The sequence below is a fragment of the Electrophorus electricus genome, chromosome 6, assembly GCF_013358815.1.
Source record: "Electrophorus electricus isolate fEleEle1 chromosome 6, fEleEle1.pri, whole genome shotgun sequence".
Taxonomy (NCBI): Eukaryota; Metazoa; Chordata; class Actinopteri; order Gymnotiformes; family Gymnotidae; genus Electrophorus; species Electrophorus electricus.
Genome location: NC_049540.1, coordinates 28,404,534 through 28,416,276, shown reverse-complemented (window position 1 = coordinate 28,416,276; position 11,743 = coordinate 28,404,534). Strand labels below are relative to the sequence as shown.

The following is an 11,743-nucleotide window of genomic DNA, read 5'->3' as shown; positions in this document are numbered from 1 at the left end:
GTGTGGGTGTGTCGACACACGTGTATATACACACACACACACACATGCGCGCACACACAGTTCTCCTTCCTATCAAACGCTGTTTAATTGCCAGCATGGAAGTATCTGTGCATGTGATCTTCCTTTTTTCCGGTATCATCACAATCCAGTCTCCGTTTACATGCCTGTTTTTTTTAATACCCTTTGTTTCAACTTTGACTGCCTGTTTGAAATGTCTGGCAGCGGGTTTTCCAGCACACACTCGTTCAAAGCCCAAGTCGGAATCCCTCCTCTGGTCTAGCGCGCCAGGATGGTGAATGTGCACGTGTAAACGCACAGTTGGGGTCATCCAGCACACTCATTCAGTCAGTTAAAACCGCTCTGTTTCACTTCCTGTCTACCTTTTTCTCCTCTCCCTCGTCCCTTTAATTCAACCTTCCCGCTGACCTTGACCTCAGACACTGTGGCTGCTAGTTAATCATTACCAGCATCATTATCGGTTGTGTCTTTTGCCCTTTGACCTCCAGATGCACATGTACTCTCTTGGAATGACACTGTTCTGGGGCGCGGACTACGAGATTCCGCAGTGCCAGGTGAGGTCCCGCCGACACCACGCCCGCCGGACCACCTGGGTGTTCCGATGGGTTGGTCAGAATAGTTGTGAAGGGTTTGCAGTTTAGGTTTGAGAAACTCTTGGTGGAGTAACTCTGAGCTGGACAGTGTTTTGGACAGCATGTTCCCTGGAACAGGAAGGACTATTAATATATTTTGGATAATAATGTATGTGTGTGTGTGTGTGTGTCAGCCCATGGAGCTGAGTGAGCACGTAAACAGCATTCTGCTAAAGCTGTGTGACGACTCCACCCTAACGCGCCTCTCCACCCGCTCCCTTCTGGACGCCTGCAGCACACACATCCGCAACTCCACCTGCGACCCCGCCTTCGCCTACGTCCGCCGGCTGGTGCGCCTGGTCCTTGGCAGCCTCTCTCAGGTGTGCCCTCTTCCTCTTCATCTCTTTTTCACTTCTTCATTCTTCTTTTCCATCTTTCTTTCTTTCCTTCCTCCCTCTCCATCGTTATGCGGAGCTACTGGAAGATCGGGACTTTGATCTGTTCTAGCCGGAGTGACATGCCTGTATGAGATTTCTCACCCTTGGACAACCTTGAGACAAAGAAAGATCTGTGTCTCAGTGTCTTGTGTTAAATATTCTCCTGGTTTCTCCTAAAGTGAGCTGTGACCTCAGTGCAGTACATAAAGGTCTGTGTACCAGGTGCTGAGTGACAGAGGAAGGCAGAGTGGATTGTTCTCGTTTATTCTAGCGTCAGGTGGTACACGAGTCACTCATTAATGTGCAAAATTAAATCCTTTGTTTTTTTTCAAGCGAAAACTTCTCATTGGGTTATAATGTTGTCAAACGTGTTTTTACATATTGAATATTTTGGACATATTGCACCAAAAAGGGAGGAGCTATGACCTCATTGCACCTGAAGACTGAATAAAAAAGGCGGTGTCTGTGATCATTCTGAGGAACGTCACGGTGTCAGCCGGCATGGGGCTGGGACGTCGTAAAAATTCCCATGAAGTCCAGCCTGATGGTTCGGACAGTGAAATGGATGCACGTCGGCTTTCAGAACCACACATGCAAAGTCTGATCCAGTATGTCATACAAATCATGAACCTGTGGCTCAGAACAGACAGAAGCTTCCAGCTGGGGCCACTTTTCCCTGCTGTGTGAGCCACACAGCTGCAGCGTGGCGATGTCCCGCCCGACACGCGCAGCATCACCTCCACTCACGCGTGGGAGGTGAAGCCCAGGCGTCTCACTGCCGCTGTTCTCTCCTCCCCGGTTCCCTGCCAGCCCTCCGTCTGTACCAGAGCCGTGTGTGTTTCCACCCTTACTCGTGCTGAGTCAGGCTTTTCTGTCTCCCTTCTTTCTCTGGGTTCCCCCTCACCATGCGATATATAGATAGATATAGATATATATAGGTGTGTGTGTCTGTGTATTATTTATTTATCTATTTATTTATTTATTTATTAGATAGATTGTGTGTGTGTGTGTGTGTGTGTGTGTGTGTGTGTGTGTGTGTGTGTATATATATATATATATATATATATATATATATATATATATATATATATATATATATATATAATTATTTATGTGTGTGTGTAATATATAGATAGATAGATGGATAGATAGATGTGTGTATTATTTTTATTTATTTATATATATATATATGAGAGAGATAAATATATAAATTATTTGTGTGTGTGTAATGTGTGTGTGTGTGTAATATATAGATAGATAGATATGTGTGTATTATTTATATTTATATATATATATATATATATATATATATATATATATATATATATATAATAATGAGAGATATAGATATGTGTGTGTGTAGATAGATACAGATACAGATATATAGATAGATAGATAGATGTGTGTGTGTGTGTATTATTTTTATTTATTTATATATATATATGAGAGATATATATAAATATATATATATATTTATATATATCTATATCTCTCATATATATATATATATATATATATATATATATATATAAATATAAATAATACACACACACCTATCTATCTATCTATCTATCTATATATATCTATCTATATATCTATCTATATATATATATATATATATATATATATTTATATATATCTATATCTCTCATATATATATATATCTATATCTCTCATATATATATATATATATATATATATATATATATATATATATATATATATATATATATATATATATATATGAGAGATATAGATATATATAAATATATATATATTTATATATATCTATATCTCTCATATATATATATAAATATATATATATATATATATAAATATAAATAATACACACACACCTATCTATCTATCTATCTATCTATATATATCTATCTATATATCTATCTATATATATATATATATATATATATATATATATATATATATATATATATATAAATATAAATAATACACACACACCTATCTATCTATCTATCTATCTATATATATCTATCTATATATCTATCTATATACACACACAAACATATCTATACCTATAGTCTATATGTTTGTGTGTGTGTATATATATATATATGGAGATGGATGGATAGATAGATAGATCTGTGTGTGATCTGTGTGTGTGTATATGTATGTATATAACACTTCTATTTTTTTCCGTAGTCTCACCCTTCTAGTCTCTTTCGCACACATACACACACACACACACACATTCCCTCATCACTCTTTCAGTCTCTCACTGTGTGTGTGTGTGTGTCTAGCTGGATGGCTTACTGTCTCAAACGGAGAGGGACTCCCTTCCTGAGAGGAGTAAGGAGATTCGAGAGAGACTGCACGGAAAAGGGCTGCCTACAGGTAACACACACACTTCTGTCAACGTTGTCACATTCCCAAGACCCTCGACTACACTCTGAGCTCAGTTTCTGTTGACGTCTCTCCTTGTGTCAGATTTGATCGCTTCACTTCATGTCCTGAGTGGTGACAGCAGTGGTGTGAAGGCCACTCTGCCCCCCCCCCCCCCCCCCCCCCCCGGCATATCCAAGCTTGTCTTTTAGACTGAAATTCCTTTCCTCAGGCCTGAATCGGATCTTTTCAATTGCAGATCGGATTACATTTGTGCGCCTGTCAGGAATGTATTGCAAGCACATCCAGCTACGCTGAGAACTCACGGAAGATCCGATCTGTTTGCCGCTCAGGAACCCTGAGTCATTTAATTCCAGAACCGAAGCTGGAACGTTCCAGAATATCAAGCTTATTATTGAACATAATGAAATGGAATAACTTGTTCCCAGATGCGAGTGTACCGCTGAGTCCTGTCATTCCACATTCCGCCATCTCTTTCGGTTTTGCGTCCGTTCCCCATATAGCAACGTGCTTCACTAGGTAACACGCTGAAATGTCACGATTACTGTATCATATTCAGTGTACTCATACACTTACAGCTGTCTAGGAACTACTGTGATATTTGCATGTTGGTACATAATAAATGTTGATGTCCAAATTATGGCCCTTAACGTCGGAGGGGTCGTGGAGTGCGTGTTGTGCTCCATGGTGTTGCATCTCCCTGCCACTGGGGCTGCTGAGTCATGCTTCATAATTCATACTGTACAGTAGCACTGGAGTAAATCGCACTGGAGTAATTGACATTGTAGTAAGTTGAATTGCAGAGTTGGACGTGGCGCTGGAGTGATTTAGCAGAGAGTAAACGCTTATCTAAGAGCTTTCTTAATTCCGTGCTTTGTGTAAACAGCACGGCCCAGACAAGCCCGGGCGCACACACGCCTGCCACTGGTTTGGTTTGGATATTTTCCCCTCTGTGTGTCCAGACTCTGCCCCGGGGGGAGGGTTGGCGGGTAGGAGGGAAGTACTGGATTTTTCTGTGGCGTCTCACACCTGTGACACCTGAACCCCAACAATCCACCCCCCTGCTGGTGGCTGACGCGTGTGAGAGGTTCAGACCAAGAGCAGATGAAGATATCGAAGGAAGGGCTCTAGAGGTCAAAGGGCGGGAGGGAGAGCGAGGGCTCTAGAGGTCAAAGGGCGGGAGGGAGTGCGGGCTCTAGAGGTCAAAGGGCGGGAGGGAGATCGGGTTGTAGAGGTACAGTTTTCCCACCTTGCTCCATCTTTCATGGTTCAACCCTTAATCTTTGAGGTTTAACCCTTAATCTTTTCTTCCAAAACGAAGAAAATGATTTTTTTCCCCCCTCTACTGATGAGTATAAAATTCCACTCAATTAAGATATTCTTTTCTCCTACTCTCTGTCCCTGCTCCGCCCAAAGAGCAGTGTGCAGATGGACAAAAGTCTTGATGAGCGTCACACCGCAAACCAGAAACGCAGTTTAATTTTGGAAAATATGACCAGTTCTTCCCGGCGGTTTACTGAGCTGCTGTGCGTTTTTTTTTGTTGTTGTTGTTGTTGTTTTTTTTTTTTTAAATACACCCACAGAGAACATAAACAAGGCCTGGCAACTTATGTAAGCTTGGCTGGGGACTAACTACACAGATATTTCCTGCTCCACAGAGTCTCTCTCTCTCTCCCTCCCTCTCTCTCCCTCCCTCTCTCTCTCTCCCTCTCTCTCTCTCTCTCTCTCTCTCTCTCTCTCTCTCTCTCTCTCTCTCTCTCTTTCTTTTCTGAGGACTGGATTGCTTGTGGTCTGATGTCTCCAAAGAGTCTTCTGCCTTCTTCCTGCTCAAGGCCATGCCAGGACGTCTGCTGCCCCGTCCGCGTTGTGTTCTCTCGGATTTTCGCAGCAGTTGTTCTGTGTATGTCATCGTGGCCGTTCTTGCTGAGAGTCTGATCAGAGCGCTATATTTCTGCAGGAGCGTTATTCTGTGGCTGCCTGCCCCACACAGACGGCATGTCCAGAGAGGCGCAGTGACCCTCTTAAAGGAGATTTAACAGGAATCTTGGACCTGTGACCCCCCCCCCCCCCTCTCACACGGGTTCAACTCCACGTGGAGTTTTATGTTCTAGTGCTAACTACTGCCTGCTCTCTCTCTCTCTCTCTCTCTCTCTCTCTCTCTCTCTCTCTCTGTGTGTGTGTGTCACTCATTCTCTCTCCATGTCGGAAAGTTTGACTATAAACACTTTGAGCCCCAAGCTAATCTAGTACAAACCCTGTGGTTGTGCTGGATTCTCACCAGACCAGTCTGACAGATCACCCTTCCTCCCTGTTAATCCTGAATCGCTTGAAGCTGACTGGGATGAAGCCTGAAACTTGTTGGTTCCTTGGTCTTCCATGGTACAGCTTTGCGGTCCAGTGAGTCATCAGAGCCCGGCACTCTGCTCGGTTGTCGTGGATACAAACGCGTCAGTGTTTTAGCTGAAGGTGCGGTTGGTTCTTCTTTGGAAGAAAAGGGTCTGTTTGATCTGGACCATTTACTGGACGCTTCTGTTTCCTGCTTTCACTCCACCCGTGACGTGCACGAGTGTTTACTGTGCTAAATTAACCCTTCAAAGGTTTGTTTACAGTTGCACGCGATGCAATAATAACGGTGTTCGTCTTAAATATTTATATTATTGTTCATGCTGGGAGTATTTACTCTGTTTTAATACAAGAAAGTGCAAGACTGTTTGTTTACCCCATAAGCTGCTATTTTTAAATCTTTGGTTAAACAGGAAAAAACCCAGATTTCTTTTCTTCCTCCTCCTGGTTGTACAGGGAGAAGTGCAGCCCACCGTGTACTGGAGCGGTACCGAGCCCGAACCCAGGACCTGAGTGTGCTCAACCGTGGTCTGAGCCGCTCCATGGGCGCTCTGCCCGTCCAAGACTCGCTGAGAGCGGAAGACGGCCTCTGCCCCTCCGACTACGGCCCGGCGTCTGCTACCTCCGCCGAGCCCCGCCCCCGCCACCGGCCTCAGCCGCAGGCCCGGGGCCGGCCCCCGGAGGCCGAGCTCCGCCCCCTGCCCTACCACAGGAAGAAGAACTGGGCGTCTGCTGTGGACCTGGCTGGCCTGGACCCGGACGCGCTGCGCTTCGGCGGCTTGGAGGACGCGCGGCGGGGAAGCTCCGCCCTCAGCACCTGCTCAGCAGGACCGCGGGTCCGGGACGTGCGCCTCTCCGAGTTTAGCAGTCTGGACAACAGAAAGGCGCACCACCGGTCTGCCCAGTCTGTGGGCGGAGCCTATGACAAGCTCCGGGAGAGGCACAGGAAGTTGCACACGCTCTCTCAGGCCCTGGACGGTGAGTGCTACAGGGTTTGGCACAGAGGGGCGGTGATATCTCAGACAGGGAAAACCAGGGTTCTGTCATATAACGTGTGTGTTCCTGCATGTGTGTGTGCTCTGAGTGGGCTGACCAGTGACTCACACACACATTTCTTTCTGAATTTGGGGCAGTTGGAGTGTGTGTGTGTGTGTGTGTGTGTGTGTGTGTGTGTGTGTGTGTGTGTGTGAAGAGTGCGTCTGAGGCTGGGCAGGATTGTGTGTTGTGACTCAGAGTAGCAGTGGATTTCAGATTCCTGGAATTAATTGGAGTGATAATTGTAGGCTTTCAACGCTCACACACGTTTGTGTGGGTGTGTGTGTGTGAGTTGCTTTCATGCTTCACTTCTTTCTCTGCTGTCTTCTTTCCTTTTCAAAAAGGAGTTGATGTATTAAAGGGTTTTTATACATGAATGTTTGTTGGAACTGAAGATCTGAACAGTAATGAACCAGAGTGCGTCTGAAACGTACAGGAGCTGAACCCCCAGTGCTCTAGAACCGCCGCCCACCCAGTACATGTGCCAGTAAATCCAGTGCACATGATGGCCAAACCCTAATATTTTCTGGTTTTTGCACAAATACAGCTATTTTTCCTCTGAATGGAGGTGATGCTCCACCCGTCTGTAGAGGTGTAGACGTGTCCCTTGGCAACTGTTCTGTGCCTTGGGTTCTGATTCGTCTTCTTTCTTGCTTTTTATTCGTCTGTCCATCCCTCCGTTTCTGCATCACTCTCTTTGTGGTTCTGTGCAGGAGTGCAGGTCTGTTATTCTCTGGTTTCCTCCATTTTTGAACACATCACCAAACCCTGATTGTTTCTCTCTCTCTCTCTCTCTCACATACACACACACATCTCAAGGTTTGTGTGTATACCCACTCCTTTCTTTCTTTCTTTCTCTTGCATGCGCTCACACACTCTCCCTCTCTCGCACGCAGCAAGCGCAGTGGAAAACCATGTGACCTTTATTGGTACTTTTATAAGTCAGAGGTTGGCCACGAGGAGAGGATTTAATCTGCAGAGCTTTTGGCGGGGGGAGGTCACCATCCCCTGTAACAACTGATGCCAAAGCTATTAGCAGAGTTATTAACATTTAAAAATGATTTAAAATGATTTCTATCTGGAATTCACTCTCCATGCCTCGGTAATCCCAGTCCACAGAGCATCTTCCCTCTGCCTGTGTGTAGCCTTAAGGCTACAGACACGCGCAGCCCCGCGGAGAGACGCAGACCGGCAGGGGGCCCTGGTTTCGCCTTCTAATTTGACATGGTTTCAACGGGAGCTCATTAGCTTTGGCCGCCCGGAGTGCGGAATGCTCCCCATGAGCCGGGGCAGAGCGGAGCGAGGCATCTGTGCTCGACCCAGATTAAAGGTCCTCGGCCCACCCTCAGTAACTCGGCCTTCCTGTTTACTTTAGTGCCCAGCAGTGTTGATTAATGGCACCGGACCCCGGACGGCTGGCGTGGGTGAGGGGGCGCCTTCCGATGGATCCGTAATTGCTTCATTTGTCTCTCCATTTCCTCCCACTTTGCCTTCTCCTCTCTGTATGTTTGTTTGCTTGTTTGTTCGTTCATTTGATTTATTTACTTGAAAAAATGGAAAGCCATTTGTGTTTCCTGCCTGAGTAGCAATTTTTAAAAGTTTTTTTTTTTTTTAAGTTTTTCAAAGTTGCACGATATATCGTTTGTTAATCTGTATCATGATACTGGCTTTGTAAGGCTGATATTTCAGGAAGGTACAATATGCAAATGAGCCCTGTACAAAAAAAAATTTTTTTTAATTTTTTTTTGGGACGTTCTGAACACTGACCAATCTCTGAGTGAGCACTTTCGATGAGTCACGGTGTTCACACTGACCAACCCAAGTCAGTATCATTGTCTCAAATGGGCCACTGTGCTGATGCTAATTAATAAAAGATGCTTGTGCTTCTCAGCGGCTGACGTGGCATTGAAGTGCGTTTGTATTTTTCACACCACCCACGACTGTAGCCGTGTCGAGGCTGGCCTTGCTCAGACGAGGAGCCCCTGAAAGTTCTGGATCAGTCAGCAGTCGCACACAGGCATGGAACAACCAAGCCCCAAAACCCCGGGAATTTTGGAGGCGGACCGTGCCAGTGTGCGCTCAGTATCCGATCCGGCATTCTGGAATCCCGAGTTAGTTCCACTCCAGTAAACGGCCTCTTCAGTGCACTCGGCCTGTAGAGGTTTTGGGTCACGCCTTGTGAAGAGAACAAATAATTTGAGAATATAATATTCCAGAAAATCAGATATTTATAATATTATTATAGTACACTAAAAGCAAGGGTTCAGGCAGCTAACGTGTCACAACTCCATGGTGACTGAAGTGAATCAGCCAGCCCGGACCAATGGCAAAGGTTCAGCGCCAGGTTTCCGTTTGGCCCGCTGACCCTGTGCTTGGCGAGACACTGCACTGTGCAACTCGTCTAGAGGGCGGTGAGGATTGGTGGACATCAGGCGTAAGGCGACTGCGCGGACAGAGCTCTCTTTCGGCGCGGGAACAGCAGGACGTCCCGCCCCAGGTCCCGATTCTTCCTAGTGACTCGAGGCCCACGGTGTGCGAGGCTGATCCTCGCTGCGGTGTGTGTTACGAGCTGACGGAGATAAACATTCCTGGGCGATGCAGCATGGCAGTGTTTTTGATCTTTCAGCCTGTTGGGCCGCTTGTCACATGCTGCTGTCTCATGTTGAAGGCATTAGCTCGGAGGCTGCCGTGTACTTTAAAAACACGCACACAAACCAGAACCTCCAGGGCGGGACTAACTCTCCAAGCCCAGGCCAGCACAGTGCTGCTGTTTGGTGTGAGTGCCTGTGGTTGTGTCCTGCATCCGCTTGTGTAATGTTTACTTTGTTCACGTCAGTGGGTTTCTCTAAACAGTCATCCTGTCGCACCCCATTACACCGAGAACTCGGTGATGACGTTAAGAGGCCACAGAGGAAGTGGCTCTCTCTCTCTCTCTCTCTCACACACACACACACACACACACACACACACACACACACACATGCGCGCTCAGTCCCGTTTGACCTCCCACACGCCAGTGTGTTGTACACTGCGACAGCTCCTGACTTTCCCATCATTGCTCTCAGTGCAGGCTGCTACTCTCTCCTGTGGCGTCGCTCTGTTGGCGGTTACAACAGGACGCTGTACTGCAGAAGGACAGTGGAGCAGAGACTCCGTCTCTCGCGCGTCTACCCTCTCTCTGTTTCTCATCCTTTCTTTCTCTCCCACCCTTCTGAACTGACCCATATTACTGCACAGAGAAAGGTGGGTTTTTTTTGTTTGTGTGTGCGTGTGCGCACCCCTTAACACTTCTCAAGCTCTGTCTTTTCACATCAGAACTGCTCTGAAAATCACAGACCACCTTGGGGATTCCGGGTCTGCGTTGGGCAGTGATATGACGCAAAGGTCAAGGGTCAGGAGTCTGATTCATTTTCTTGCTCTCAACATGCTGCAGTTTTGCCCGACTGTTCGGTTTACCGTGCGGGTCCGGGTCGTCGCGCACGCGTGCGAGCGGGTCCGGGTCGTCGCGCACGCGTGCGAGCGGGTCCGGGTCCATGTTGTGGGCCTTCTGTTGGTTTCTCGGAAGCCTGACCTTTCTCTTTAGTTCCTGATGGCAGATGCGTGAAGTGGAACGTTTTCGCCATTCCCATGCTTATCAAAAGCTACATTTCGAAACTCCTGACCCTGAGAAGTCTTTCCAGAATGCTAGGCATGCAGCCCTGCTTGACGCACGGGCCTGATTTTCTGGTTTGGGAGAATTTGCTGCATGGTGATGAGTAGCGTTATAACCTGTGTAAGAGACGCCAATCGTGGGACACAGGACTCTGTCAGTTCTTCTGCTAAAATGCAAATCCGTGCAGGATCCGGCAATCCCAGAGGACAGGCCAACTCTTTCCAGAGCTCCCAGTACACTAGCTAGAACTTTTCATAGCTGCTTAAGTAGTGTGAGGGGATATCACTCACACCACCCATCCTAACACATTATATGAGTAATGTGAACAGGACTGATTGGGGTGAACACCCCCCAAGTTGCCTGTCCCCACCCAAAACTACACCATGAATCAGTCAAGAAACCTGAAAAAGTGTGAATTGAGATGCATTTATATGGTTATATTTGTTAGTTTATGTAACCTTGTTACTAACAGCGTACTTTAGTTACTGACCGTATACTTCAGTTAATTACGATCATGTAGTTAGTGTCAGTGTAATTTAGTTAATTATTGAGTAATTACTGACTGTACTTTTAGTTAATTACTGATAGTGTACTTTAGTTAAAAAGTTGTTTCTAAATTCAGTAACTGATTCTGTTTTGGTAATCATACTTATTACTTGTTTAATAAACAAAATACTTAGGATATCTCCACAAGCAGTTATTGGAGTTCAGTTGATTGTATTAAATGTGGTTGTGGAAAGTAATGTTTTATTGAATGTATAAGTGAGTCTCATGCTAATATTAATCTTGATGTGGTTGGCTTGATGAGTGGATGTGTTGCTGTATTTCAGACCCTCTGCACACCTACAGAAGTTACCACAGTGACTATAGCTCCTCCAGTGAGAGTCCGTCGGTCACGTCCTCTGATCCAGATTACAGAAATGGTTAGTGTGTCCTCATTTCAGCGCTCTCAGTCTCCTACACACACATACGTGCACACGCACACACCAATAGGGCCTTATTTTCATAAGGAGTGGGTGCATTTTCATGTTCACATGTGTCTTCTGAAATTTTTCAACATGTTCAGTTTGGGAGAGACGGTTCTTGAGTTCAGTTTGAGTATTACTGTACACCTGAGACCTTGTTTTTACATCAGTGGTGCTAATAAGATGGTGACGGCTGTTTCTCACACACAGCTAGGAGACCAGAACAGATTAGATGCTTCAGTTCCCAAGTGGGACTGTCTGAAGCCGATACCATGCCACTCAGCAGTGGACAGAGACACAGGTATGAACACACACTCACTCACTCACTCACTCACTCATTCC

At 45.9% G+C, this 11,743-nt stretch overlaps 1 protein-coding gene across 1 annotated transcript in view; it reads left to right on the top strand.

Annotated features, from left to right (window-relative positions):
• The first annotated feature begins 6,580 nt into the window (after positions 1 to 6,580).
• The window catches only part of ptpn13 (protein tyrosine phosphatase non-receptor type 13), a 30,142-nt gene continuing 24,979 nt past the window's right edge, over positions 6,581 to 11,743 (top strand). Inside the window, exons 1-3 of the mRNA XM_035526888.1 lie at positions 6,581 to 6,727; positions 11,267 to 11,359; positions 11,612 to 11,702. Coding sequence (XP_035382781.1) covers positions 6,671 to 6,727; positions 11,267 to 11,359; positions 11,612 to 11,702 — 241 coding nt within the window. The 5' untranslated portion in view covers positions 6,581 to 6,670. The remainder of the gene's footprint in view (positions 6,728 to 11,266; positions 11,360 to 11,611; positions 11,703 to 11,743) is intronic.